The sequence below is a fragment of the Eleutherodactylus coqui genome, chromosome 4 (genome assembly GCF_035609145.1).
Source record: "Eleutherodactylus coqui strain aEleCoq1 chromosome 4, aEleCoq1.hap1, whole genome shotgun sequence".
NCBI classification, from domain to species: Eukaryota; Metazoa; Chordata; class Amphibia; order Anura; family Eleutherodactylidae; genus Eleutherodactylus; species Eleutherodactylus coqui.
In genome coordinates this window covers 145871838-145886364 of record NC_089840.1, presented here as the reverse complement: position 1 = coordinate 145886364, position 14527 = coordinate 145871838, and the positions used below count along the sequence as shown (strand labels likewise).

At 45.6% G+C, this 14527-nt stretch overlaps 1 protein-coding gene across 3 annotated transcripts in view; it reads left to right on the top strand.

Moving 5' to 3' along the window:
• AHCYL1 (adenosylhomocysteinase like 1) overlaps positions 1-14527 on the top strand; it is a 62992-nt gene that overhangs the window by 18432 nt on the left and 30033 nt on the right. For 2 of the 3 annotated variants that reach the window (XM_066600246.1, XM_066600248.1), the window contains exons 2-5: positions 2137-2248; positions 4034-4177; positions 4560-4660; positions 7132-7234. In XM_066600246.1, coding sequence (XP_066456343.1) covers positions 2137-2248; positions 4034-4177; positions 4560-4660; positions 7132-7234 — 460 coding nt within the window. The remainder of the gene's footprint in view (positions 1-2136; positions 2249-4033; positions 4178-4559; positions 4661-7131; positions 7235-14527) is intronic. The other variant, XM_066600247.1, reaches the window with a different exon arrangement.

Here is a 14527-nt window from a genome sequence, read left to right as displayed (position 1 = left end):
ACAGCACGCTGGAAGCTGGACAGACCCCATTATAGTCAATGGTGTCCGTTTCTTGCTGTTAGGTTCCGTCTTGAGATGGAGCCATTTGACCACAGTGGTTCCCCTCTCCACTCCCTGAACGGAGCAGGAACAGAGAACTCCAACGTGGGTGTGAGTCCACCCTGACATGTAAAGCTATTGAATGCCTGTCCCAGCTAGTATGACGGGCTTGGAACATTTCCCTTCCTTAGTATACAGCATTTAGATTGGGATGCTGGAGCGGACACCACCAATGACATTTTAGAGCACTTTTTGCAGTGGTCCAGTGTTAATAGCCAGACAGAACTACTACATGCAACATTTTTCTTTCTATGTGGGAAGGCATTCGGCATCAAAACTGACACGCCGTATGCCCTGAATTGTCCTGTAAAAATCTATGAGAGCGGTTCGGCATCCAGTGGTGTTGTAAATTGTTGGAGGTTAAAAAAAACAACAGCCGCAGGGGTGGAAATACGGGAACCTGGCCTCATCCTGTCGTTGAAATGTTGCAAAAGACATGAGAGTTTGATTTAAAAAACTTCAGCATACACCAGCGTTCTGCAGTTTAAAAGAAAGCACCTGCATCTCCATTCTTTCCCAACAAAAGCGCAGAGCGGAGTCAGCATGATGGAGTCGACACTGCCGCGAAGCAGCTTTGCCGGCGGCGCATCACAAGGCATCCCCCCCCCCCCCCCATGTCTGTTTCACAGCGCGGTCGCTAGCACAGAGGACACCGCGCCGGCGGGACAGTCACTCACAGGCGGAGGCCGCACGCTGCAGGATAACACCAGGGAGCCAGCAGCCATGCAGGACACTCTGTTACATGCGTCCCCCGCAGAGTGCATGAGGACAGCAGGGAGGCAACATCGCAGGGGGACTGTGAGTGCTGGGTAGCGGCCGCAGACAGCAGGGAGGCCACAGCGCCAGGGCCGGGGGACAGGCAGGTAACTGAGGTGGAGCAGAGCGCCAGCTAACACACAGGGAGCGCAGCTCACTCACATGCCACAGCGCTTCAGGCAGAAATCCAGTGTAGCACCTTCTAGGACCTTAAGCTATTGAGCCAATCAGGAGCTAGGGGTCTGACAGCGTTTCTCCATGAAATCCCTGTCAAACTCCTAGCTTCCGGTGGCGTCAAGATACAATAATACCTGGCATGTCTGCACCAATTTCAGAAACTTTTTCATGATAAAACTGTTAAACTGCTCTCAGATGGCGTTGGTAAAACGCAGCATTTTACCACAATTTTGATCTGCATTTTTGAATGCAGGTTACTGCATTCGACAATGTTTTTTAATTCACCCCATCGTTATGACTGGGTGCATTGAAAATGCTTGAAAATAATGCAAATTGCTCAAAAATCGCAGCGTTAAAACCGCTGCATTTGAGCACAGGTCTGTGAGACCCCGTTGAAATCAATGGGAGTGTTGTACTGCGATTAGTGAAGCATACAAAGCACCGCACTAATCGCAGTATTATGATGCATCAGCATAGTAATACATGAGCCACTAGAGACTGTACCATCTATGCTGTAGGAAAACACTGTCATTACATCCTGTATTCACCTAATAAGCTCCAGATCTGCTCTAGTATAACTGTGTGACATGAGCTAGTGTGATTTATCATCAGTAACTCTGATAGGAGTGTCTGTATCCCGCCTCTAAGCAGTTTGTGTGGTAGATCCTTGTAATATCTCACAAATGCTATGCTGAATGAGAAACTGACTAGAAACTGAACACACAAATCCAAGTGGATCTGAGCTGGTCAGAATGAGATCACATGACCATCTGATGAAATCGAGGCCAGGAGTTTCAGCTAAAAAGGAATAACCAACCAAAGTAACACTAGCTGACTTATAGCTAGCTCATATATATATATATATATATATATATATATATATATATATATATATATATATATATATATATATATATATATATATATATATATATATATATATATATATATATATATATATATATACTGGAGGAATATCTACATTAATAAAAAAAAAATCACTGGAGTGGCCCCTTTTATATTCTCCTTTATTTTATAACTGAGTTGCTCGGTGTAGTCCGGAGATGTGTTGGATGATTTCATATGTCTTTCTCTTTCCTGAAGCAGATCCAGTTTGCAGATGACCTGCAGGAGTTCAGCAAGTTTCCAACTAAGACTGGCCGCAGATCTCTGTCGCGCTCCATCTCCCAGTCCTCTACCGACAGCTACAGTTCTGGTATGTATTTATATTACTAAAGTAACCATGTTGTCTTCATGAGCCGCCACTACAGGATATTTTACCTTAAACCTAGTGACTGAAAACTGCAGTTCGAATCAAGATGATCCGTGGAGCCCTAGCGGCGGCTTTACTCTCAGACCATCTATTACTGAATTGTTTAAAACATACCTAACTTCTCAGATACCGGATGAAAGGTGCGGTACAAGGCACGAACCTCCAAACATCCTTACAGCAAATAGCGGAAGGCAGTCTTTGTTTTAATAAAAACAGTAATAGCGTTTCCTTCAGTTGCACAGGATGACAGATAGCATGAGGGGGAATAAGGATGATGGCCTGTGTTGCGTGGATCTTCGGTCATCGGCGTGGGTTGCGGATGGGATCCTCTTGTGGATGCTGGTGTAGTGGTGACTTGCCACTAGCAATAAATGCTGATATTAACTATTTCCAATCCACTGTCTGACGTCTGAAGACATTCTGATTTGAAGGCTGTACAGCTCCGATGTCGAAAGATGTCCGGCAGGGTATTATTACTGTATATTACTGTCTGCTCTGTTGTCGGGGGCCTCTCCAGCATGTCCCATACTGCAGTACTGGCTCTAGCCAGCAGATGGCTCCATTACATATTGGCAGAAAGAGAAAGCCCCCTAGGAAACCCTGAATCCAAAATTGGATTGCAAAGGGTTAACAATGTGAGATGTAAACCCTGTACATACCACAGCGTTGTGTGATGTGACAGTTGGAAGCAAATCAGTGATCAGCACTGGTCCAGAAGTATGCCAGGCTGAAGAGAGAAAGTATTTCCCCCCCCCCCCCCAAGGGACCAGCTGGCATACTCGCTGTTACCCACAGCCAGAGTGCAGGAACCCCTCTGCCTCCTGGCCACTCGCCCTCTTGATCCAGAGGGGCAAGCAGGAGTGATGATAGCCCAGATCTGGTCCCAGAGAAGCTCAGCAGGATCCTTGTCTTAACCACAAATCTCCTGGTGAAGTCTGGGACTTGCAGAACCGGGGCACTGGAGAGGGCACTCTTATTTAAGGGCTGCTTGCACTCAGAAGTCCAATTCACTGTCTGAGGCAGTTTTGTTCTTGGTCAGGTCCAAACTTACGGTAGTTCCCAGCTGTACCCAATACATAACTTGCTTCTTGGTTTTGGGGGTTGGTCAAGCCAAGATGGTATCCATTTTCACAGTCTCTGGCTTCAGTGTTACCCCACCTACTTGGTGCCCTAGGTACTGCACCTCCTACATGCTGATCTGGCATTTTCCCAGCTTGATGGTCAGGCTTGCAGTCTGAATCCACCTGAGCACGGTGACCAGTGCATCAGGTGCTCCTCCCAAGTGGGGCTGAAGACAGCAATATCATCCAGGTAAGCGGCCACAAAACCTTCAAGCTCTTCAAGTAATTTCATGCGTTTTTATAAGAATATTTGGCTGGTGTTCTTTCCTTATTTTTTTATTTAGTAACCGCTTATATCTGGCCAGAGATGAGATCTGTGACATCCCATAGACAGGCTGTAGCCTGCCAACACAGACCCGCTGCCAGAGCCTAGAGAGAGGAGTAGATGATGTATATTATCTTCAGGCATGGGGAGCAGAAATTTGGAAAGAATAAAAAATATATATATTTATAATATCTTGGACAATTCCTTTTAACTTGTCTGATTTTTATTTTTCCCCACAATCATTGTTATGGTGCCGCTTCCTGAAGCACACAGATACAATAATAATCATGACAACATATAGTTTATATAGGATGTCATATGTAAACTTCTTTCTTCTATTAGTGGCCTCCTACACAGACAGTTCAGATGATGAGATGTCTCCTCGGGACAAACAACAAACCACTTCCAAAGGCAGCAGTGACTTCTGCGTTAAGAACGTTAAACAAGCCGAGTTTGGACGGAGAGAGATTGAGATTGCAGAGCAAGGTGACTGATGCCGATGGAGAAGGGGATGTCACAGGGAAAGCTTACAACAAAAGTTATCACTGATTTAGGGCGGCTTCACATCTGCGCTGTAATCTCTGGTCGAAGGTTCCGCCGCAGATCCGTCTCAAAGCACTTGCATGCAGCACTTTTTCTTCCAGCTAAAAGCCGGGCAGCTGAGCAGAAACCGAACAGACGCCATGATAGTCAATGGAGTCCAACCGCTGCTGTTCGCTTCTGTCCTGTGACGGAGCTGTTTGGCCATAGGGATTCACCCGTTTTCTGGTCCTTGAATGGAACAGGAAAGCAGAATCCACGAGCGCAGATGTAAAACCACCCTTAAATATGTTGTAAATTATATATTTCCCCTTTATAATGTTTACAGAAATGACAGCACTAATTTCTTTGAGAAAAAGAGCTCAGGGAGAAAAACCACTATCTGGAACGAGGATAGTTGGCTGCACACACATCACAGCACAGACTGGGGTAAGTACCTTGAAATGGATACTGCATATGTTATTTTACTGCTGCAGGAACAAACATGGCTACAACAACCTAATTGTGTTTATTGTAACTAATCTTTTTCCATTATGTTTCTAGTTAGTATTTGTATAGTAGAAACCAAAAGGTGTATACCCCCCAAATGTATTAAAAACAGTATAACTATAAAGGCCCATTTAGACCCAACAATTCTCGCTCAAAGCCGTCTTTTGAGCGAGAAACAATGGGTCTAACTGCACGGACATTGTGCAGTTTTCGTTAACAAGTCGTTTATCCTTGTCTTTCAGCAAGCTGAAAGCGAACAATGGGCCTTATCAGTGCCGCACGCTGAGTTCTCAGCGGGATACTGCTGATACTATTGTTTCAGCTGGTATCCCGCTCTGAGAACACAGCCAGAGTATGAAGAAGACAAGCACTCCATCTGTGTTCTGCATACCCCGCTTGGAGCGCTCAGCTGTATACCAGCTCAGCGCTCCGAGAAGACAACAGCTGTATGCAGAAGATAGCGGTCCTGCTTGTCCTCTGCATACCGCATGAGCCTTTATTTACACACTTATACAAAGTGAACGCTCAAAGCTGTTACTCAAGCGAATTTCGAATGATCATCTTGCCGTGTAAATGCACATAACGATTATCGCTCAAAAGAAGTCTTTTGAGCGATAATCGTTTTGTCTAAATGGGCCTTAAAACAACCTTCTGAGAACATGATTGGCTTTAGCGGTGTCATCAAGTGTTATTGACGACAGCTGGTCACTTGCTCTAACCCTGGGGACCGAAAAAACCTGGATCCCCGGTGTTTAACCGTTTACACATTGCGGTCAGTGCGACCGTGGCATGTAAAAGTCTGACAGGGGGACGGGGCTCCCTCGGTCACCCATTGGACTCCCATGGGATCCCCGATGGGTTACTATGGCCCCTTGAGGCTTGAATATTGCCTCTGGATCTGCCAGCTATGGTGGCCTATGAGGCTCAATATCTGTCTGGGACAAAAACAAAAAGTTTACAAAGTATTAAAAAAAATAGTAAAGAAAAATAAAAACGTCAAAACCCCACCTTTCCCCATTACTATGTAAGTAAGTAAATAAATTCACTTATGTGGTATTGCTGCGTTCGTAGTGACTAAGAGAAAAAAACATGGCAAAAAAAGTTAATTTTGCCTATCTCGCCTTACAGAATAGAAAATAATCAAAATGTTGCATGGATCAATAAAGGGTACCATTTGAAAGTTCAACTCATCCCACAAAAAAAAGAACCCTTTCACAGCACTGTTGACAAAAAGTCAGAGAGTGTAAAGACGGGAAAAAAAATTCACCGGTACTTTTACAGTCATGTGTTGCAGGACATACAAACATTTATGTTGTATAACTAGCATAACTTGGTTTATACGTCCTGCGACGGACAGGGGCAACTGGGACCATCTGGGTTTCACCTTTACTATAGCTTGTAATGGTCTCTGCTGTAGTAGACTCATGGCCACACACCAGGTTTATTCCAAGATATCTACAAGTGAAACGACATAACTAGAAATAAGGGTTTCGGGCTGTATAGAACAGTGGACTTTTACCAGTTTATATAAAGTCCGGAAAACTGGGGAAAGGTGTCTATAAGCTGCATGGTCTGATGAGAAAACCAAATTGTTGGTGTACAACCCGACTGCACTATGCAACAATCGCCAGTGACAGCAGGAGTGTATCTAAGCCGTTTATAGCCATGGCGAATAGGGCAGGGGATAAGGAGCAGCCTTGACGACCGCACTGTGAAAGCGGGAAGCTAGTGGTAGGCATACCATTAACTATAGCAAGTGGGGACTTATAGATAAGCTTCACACATTGCAGAAATTGGAGTCAAAACCCAAATTCATGACGACAGGCTTGTAAGAAAGGCCACTCTAATGAATCAAAGGCTTTCATTGTCTCTAAGGATGCCAAGGCAAGTCATAAAAGCAGTCTTGTTCTAGAGATACCTCTGCGCCCCACACCAATAACACATCTACTGCATATCTGTGGATGTACCATAAATGAGATGAGAAGATCCCTTTAAATTCATGTCTATACTACTGTGTTTCTCCGATAATAAGACCTACCATGGTTTTCGCTGGAGTCTTGAAATAAGACCTTCCCTGAAAATAAGACCTAGCTAACCTGCATAAAAAATCAATACTCACCTGGTCCACGGAGTGCCGATGGTTTCCGGTGGCGCTGCAGCAAACTGCAGTGTCCTCCCCATCTACCATCTTAGCTGCTTTCTTGTGACGGGGCTTTGAATACCCCGCCTCTAGCAAAGCGAGCGCTGTGATTGGCTCATCGAGCGCCAGCAGCCAATCACAGTCGGCGCTCGATAAGCCAGTCACATCCATTCAGTGATGTCATTCACTGAGTATTAATTCTGGGTAATAGGTAATAACAGAACGCCTTGTATGTACTTGTCAGTTATAGTTTTCTTTGTAACAACTGTAGGTTCTTATTGAGACACTGTGTGCCCTCGGTGCCCAGTGCCGCTGGTCCGCCTGTAATATCTACTCCACCCAAAATGAAGTGGCTGCTGCATTGGCAGAGACGGGTAAGTGATTGAGTTTTGTGTTTTTTAAATTGTTTTTTGGGAATTTCAAAAGACTAAAGTGAAAAGCAATACACGTTTTCATATGTTTACCTTACCAATTTACCTGCCTATTGCCAGCCTTTACTTGCTTGGGCACAATGGTGACCTGCTGTAACTGACCTATGACACTGGCAGAGATTGCCTGAGGCAGTGGTGATGTCTGTAGGGATTTCACATCACAGCTATGGTTGTGATTGACTGGTGTGGGCATGGATGGGACTTCATTGCTGTGGCCTAGTATATAAAGACCAATTTGTCAGACCTGTAGTGGCGAGGGATTTAAATAGTGATCACGTGTCTTATTATTTTTAGTGATTTGCTGCAGAAAACTGTCTAAACTGTTAGATACTTCAGATACATTCTTACAGGACTGAGAGTTCTTGCTTCAGAAGGCATCCACTAAGTATAATTAATGTGGTCTTGACTGAAAGCCCTGACTGTATAATAGCTCATTGTGACAAATACTTGAAGCTCATGACTGTGACATAACAGAAATCAGCACTCTAGTCTTATAGCCTAACTATGCAATGACACAGTAGTGTAGCTAAAGGGGTTGATCAAGATAGGACCTAATCTAGCCAAGGAGGGGGATGCAAGGAAAAACAAAAGAAGCATTGTCCAGTTTCAGACAAACCCTTTAAAATTATGTAATTCTCATTCATAAATAGACTTGATGTTTTCAGGGAGGCAGCCAAAGCCCCTTGGGTCCTGGTGGAAAAGTTCAGCTTGGACAGGTGCCAGTACTGCCATGCAACGTGTGTTCCCAGTTGTGACCTGCTACTGACTTTCAGCTGCATCACTGCAATGTTCTCTCTAAACCTTCATAGCTAGTGAGTGGGGCAGTTACAGACATGGGCTCTGTGCCCTCTAAGCTTGGCAATACAAAACCATATCTAACAAATATGAATGTGGCACCTTAATAAAGCAGCCAAATGTACAGAGCCAAACAGTATCCAGGCCCAGCACAGTGAAGATTATCTGCATGTCTGGTGGTCCAGAGCAGTAAAGGGGTCTGTATGCCTAGTGGCTTATGGCAGTAAAGGCATATCAGCATTCCTTATAGTTTAGGGCAGTGAAAGGGTTAATATTAGAATCCCTGAAGAAGTAGATGGAATCCTTGGTAGTCTAGGTGAATGGTGGTTAATTTAAGCATCCTTAGTGGTCTAAGGGTGGACACCCACTGGCGATACTTTCTCCACTGCGCTGTGAGAGTAAAGGAAAAGTCTCACAGCGCAGTGCGAGAAAAAACTGGCATCACCCCGGGACATCGCCAGTCTTTTCAATGGGGCCAGCGGCGGCAGCGCTGGCCCCATTGAAAAGAGATGGAAAATGCCGCGGCCTTTTGCCACAGCTATGACAGCTGTGGCAGGAGTTTCCTTCATCCCCGTCATCCCCGCGGGGACCGGAAGGAATCCTCTGCCACAGCTGTCACAGCTGTGGCAGAAGTACACTGCATGCTATCCCCTTGCTTTCAATGGGATCGGCACTGCTGCCGATCCCATTGAAAGCACTGGTTTCTGTCAAGCCCCACAGTATGATTATTGGGTAAGGGCTTGAAATATAAGCCCTTCCCCGATAATCATCAATAAGTGGTAAAAAAATGCTGATCCCATTGAAAGCAGTGGGATAGAATGCAGTGGACTTCTGCCACAGCTGTGGCAGAGGATTCCTTCATCCCCGCGGTCCCTATGTTTTCAATGGGGCTAGCGCTGCTGCCGCTGGCCCCATTGAAAGCACTAGCGATATGCCGGTTCTATTCCAGCATCTTTCTTGCGTTGCGAGGCGAGAGTTTTCTCGTGCTCTCGCAGCGCAAGAAAGAAAATATCGCTAGAGAGTGTCCACCCTAAGGCCTCATGTCCACGGGGAAAATCGGGCCCGCTACGGATTCTACATGTAGAATCTGCAGCGGGTCCCTCCTGCCCCGCGGACGTGAGCGCTGAAAATACAAATAAAAAGGAATTTACCTATGCGTAGCGGGCGGCGAAGCTCTGCTCTTCCTCACGGCCGGATCTTCTTTTTCGGCCGGCGGATGAATTCCTTACGCCGGCGGCACGTCGCCGGCACGTCGTCGACGTGCCGCGCGCATGCGCCGGGCACATCCGCCGAGCCGAAGCAAGGGAGATGCGGCCGTGAGGAAGAGAAGAGCTTCGCGGCCCGCTGCGGGTGAGTAAATCCTTGAAATTCCTATTTTAGGGAGACCCGCACGAAAATGGAGCATGGTCCAGATTTTTTCATGCTCCATTTTTTTAAAAATCCCTTTTATTGACGATCCGCGGGTATTTATCTACCCGCGGGTGGTCAATGCATCCCTATGGGGTGCGGATCCGCGCGCGGGAGATCCGCTGCGGATTTTAAATCTCATTTTGCCCGTGGACATGAGCCCTAAGGAAGTGTAGGAGTTTATATCCGTATCCTTGGTGTGTAGAGCAGTGTGGGAGTTAATGTAAGGATCCCTGATGGAGAGCAATGGAAAGGTTAATTCTGCATACTGGGGTCCAGTGGTACCTCTCCAGGCTCCAGCGCTGCCATGACTGTATCCTCCTTTTTCCTTCCTGCACTGATCGTAAAAAGTAATGCAGGGAGGCGATAGAAGACCTTGCAGTCATAACTGTATGGTTGCACAGTTCTCTCTATGATTGGACAGAGTGTTTCGGGGCACTATGCCTGATTTATTAAGAGGGGAGTCAGCTTGCAGGGGGGCAGCATAGGGCAGTGGCAGGTACACTGACGATGGTGATATATCTGCTGTATACTTCTGTACAGTAGTTTGGGAGAAACTTGGATTTGTTATAGCAGCCATACATAGAGGACTAGTCCTCAATATTCATGAGCTGCTGCTACTAGCCCCGCCCTCCAGCCACTGATTAAGGGTTATCGCTCTATGCACAGCAATAGGCAGACAGCTGTCAAATCAGTGGCTCCAGGGCTCCAGCTCATTAACATTGAGGGCTACTTCTTGTAGTCCTCTGTGTGTGCTGCTACTAATGGACGATTCTCTTAAACTATTGCAAGGTACACACAGAAGACTTGTCACTGTAATCAGCATGACTGTCACTATCATGTGTTCCTGTCAGAGACGGGTGCAAAAAGATGACGACAGTCTCTTTAATCTTGCGCCACATTACCCTAAGGTACTACTTCTAAGGTACACACATCTTTAGCTTGTACAAATCGCTCCCTGCAGATTGGATCAACACAGGCTCTTCACCATTGTGGAAAACCCCTTTTGTATAAAGGTACTTTCACATGGGCAATCATTGCCAAAATCATCACTGGAAAAAAACCCTCGATTTCAGGTGATAGTCGTCCTGTAAACACAGCCACCTACAGGGCACTGAGCAAGAAATCGATCACTTGTCGGAGTTGCTTGGTTTTTAGTTCACCTACAACCAAGCGACTATCGGGCTGTGTGAACAGGCAGCCATTCATATATGAACAACTGCCTGTTTGCAGTGAATGCAGGTGGGCAGCTGGAAGAGATCTTTGGCCGCCTAGTCTTCATTCTCTGCACAACTATCGCTCCTGTGTGAAAGCTCAGGAGCGATAATCTGCTAGACAGCTGTCGGGTAGTTGTGCACCCAACAGTCGTCCCTTGTGAAGGTACCTGTTACATCCGCGCAACACTAGGGCACCAAGCCTCAGCGTGGACGCAATACGGCGTTCACACAAACGCCATAAGCACACACAAAATGCATAATGAACATCAAGATAGGCCTGTGAACTGGTCTGACGGGCAGACATAACATATCCCTACTCTAACAGGACAACCACCACATGAAAACCTGCCTGCAAGCAGGACAACCATCCCGATAAGGATTACGCCGCGCTGCACCTAGGGGCCTACCTATTCCTGGATAGTAACGATCCACAGCAGGGCAAGACACAGCTCGCACCAACTTGCAGACCAGGATTGTTCACACCTGGTGTCTGAAAATCTACACAAATGAGAGAGTCAGCAGACTAGCACTAGAAACTACAGGATTCCTGTATTTGTGGCTAAAGGATCATAAATACATGAGTGAAAGAGAGGGGACTTAACTGGTGTGTCAGAGAACAGGTATCCACACCGTCAGTTTCGGGAGGGCATGATAAAATATCCAGAAGGGCAAGATCCCTAGTCCAAAGGGAGAGTATCTGGGGGTGAAACACGCAGGTGGGAGAACCTTGGTCAAGAGCACAGTGGAGAAAGTAGAAAAGAACCCTGCGCTTCTATGCACTTAGGATGGTATAAACGATACGAGTCTAGTGAAGAATATGACTAACTTTGTTGAGGAGCCCTATGTGCATGCAGGACTCCTCCAAATCCAGAGGGAGTCCTGGGAGATTTCAACTTTTTATTGGCGGAGAGACAAACGTTTAGACATGGCCAACAAAAGAGGGAAACCCAATGGAGTGCAACGGGGACTTCAGGTGTCCAGACCGTCCTCAGGGAAGGTGAGAGAGACTGTAGACTAGACATGCACAACACCAAGCACAGAGTGGAATTAATAGAGAGTGCATAAACATGATAAAATGGCCAGCATTCTGTTGCAAGAGAAGCTGGTATTTATGTGCAGCAGACCAGGGGGGATTGGCTGGAGAATACCACACCCAGCCAGCTCAATTAACCCTCACCTGGGAAGGTGTGCTCATTGAAACCTGTAGAACCACAGGTCCCAGCCACACAACCGAATAGCACCTTACTAAATGTGTAATAAATGCTTCCAGGGACACCCGATGCTGCAGTGTGATGATAGTTACCTGAACTCTCCTGTTAAACTTCTGGAAGGAGAATGAAGCAGAACAGGGCTCACATTGTTATGTGCACACTGTTGAGGCTTGTCTTGTTTGCATGAAGGATATTGTGGTCGTTTAATAACCCAGCTTTTTGGCTTATGCATGTGGGGAAATCCTGACCTTCACTAATTTATAGGAGTATTTAATGAGGCATTGTGATAATGTGAACACTTAATCTTTGTTGGCACATTTTGCCATTTAGCTTTCCCTTGATTTTTCTTTTCTTAAAGTATATGAGGGGTGACTGAAAAGTTCTCAGCCCACCCAATAAAGGTTGTCAGTAGTCCAAATGTTTATGGCTACTTTTCAACATAGTCCCCTTTTAGAGCCACACACTTTTGCCAGGCCCATTATACCCTCCTTGTAGAATGTTTCTTCCTGCATGGCAAAAAAGTCCTCCACCGCAGCCATGACGTCATTATGTGATCGAAAATGGGTTCCAGCTAGATGTTTCTTGAGCTTAGGGAAGAGATGAAAGTCAGAGGGGGCCATATCGGGGGGAAAAGGGTGGGTGCCAAAGCAGTTCGAAGCCACAGGACTCGATGGCAGACATCGCAATGGCGGATGTGTGCGCGGGTGCATTGTCCTGATGAAAGTGCATTCGTTTTGTCAACATCCAGACGCGTTTCACTCTGATAGCCCCCGTCAAACGCATTAGTTGAGCAGCATTATATGCTCCATTCACTGTTTCACCTTTTTTTGAGGTATTCAGCCAGAATAACACCCCTCGAATCCCAAAAAACAGAGACCATCAACTTGCCAGCTGATGGGACTGACTTGAACTTCTTGGGGATGAGTGAGGAGGGGTGTTTCCACTGTTTCGATTGAACCTTGGTTATGGGTTGAAAGTGGTGAACCCATGCTTCATCCATTGTCACAAAACGTTTGAGAAGTGTCACAGGATCTGCCTCAAAAAGGATCAGGTTTTCGGCGGACATGATGTGTCTCTGGTGTTTGTTTTCTGCTGTCAACATTCTTGGGACCCATCAGCATGAGACCTTGTGCATGTCAAGTACAACTCTTATGATGTGTCCAACGCGTTCCTGAGATATGCCCACTCTTTCAGCAATGTAGCGTTCTGTCACACGCCAGTCTGCCATGATGATATCCTTGATTGCAGTGACGTTTTCCTCCGTACTGACCGTTACCGGTCTTTCACTGCGAGGTGCATCCTGGACAGAGATGTTGCCCCGCTTGAATTCCGCCACCCATTTTTTTTTACAGTGGAATAGGAAGAGGAATCCTCCTCTAATGTTTCCATCATGTCATTATGGATCTCCTGTGCACTCATGCCCTTTTTCAGCAGGTATTTGATGACCGCACATTTGCTCTTTTTTTCCATTTTTCAAGATGTGTACACCTCGGACACTTCAAACTCCAATATCTGAAGCAAAAAAGATATTAATGAAAAGTTTGGTATGTAACCTAGCAAAGGATTGTACTATTAGTTGCTAAACTAACATTCGGCTAGGAGAAGTATTTCATGGGTGGGCCGAGAACTTTTCAGTCACCCCTAGTAGTTTGCTTTTTTCGTTTAAGTAAATGGAAGTTATTGATCTTTAGCAGTTTGGAAAATTAGGTGAAGAAATTAAATGTAATGTATTCTTAGTTCGTACAGATACACTTATCAAATGATGGCTGTACAGAATTTTCTTGATCAAGTGAAGATTATGTCCCCCTGATTGAACAAGTGAAGACTATGTCCCCTGCTGCTTCCTCGGTGACAGTGGGGAAGATTTATCTAGCTATGTTATAGCAACCAAGCAGAGCTCAGCTTTCATATATTAATGAGCTCTGGTAAAATTAGCTCTGATTGGTTGCTATGGGCAACAAAGGACATTCTTACTATAACTTCAAATTAAAATGGATTAACATTTCTTTGAGAAGACGCTCCAGTCTATTACAGCTGGTATGAAAGAACACAGATGTGACCGAGTGCAGGAGACAGCGCTATTTACTTACAAACAACCTGGACTGTGACAAGTGCTATCAACCTCTGTGTTGGATCTCTCATCGCCAAAGTTCTGATGGATATTCTTGGGAGTGTAATAAGAAGATCTTGTATCATCGTGGGGATCCATCAGTAAGGGCTCTTTCTTTGGAAAGTCACACATCGCTCTGAAGAAGGGGCTCCACATTGCCGATCTCGGAAAAACAGTCCTCTCAAAAGATAAGAGGACAGCAGCACCAAGTTAGACATAGCCTTCAGGTGTGAGGTGCGGGTACTGTGTGCAAGCTTCGCTGGTCACCACTCCTGGAACCACACTGTAGATCAAACGTAGAGAAAAGGCAGAGCACCACCAGTACTCCAAAATATGCTGTTTTATTCAATCCATATAAAATGGGGCAGCAACGTTTCAACTCCAACGGAGTCTTTTTCAAGCTGACCCACACTACAAACATCATAGACTTTATATAAAACATACACCAATCAGATGCAACAAACAATTAACGATTAATTAAAATGACAGGACTGCA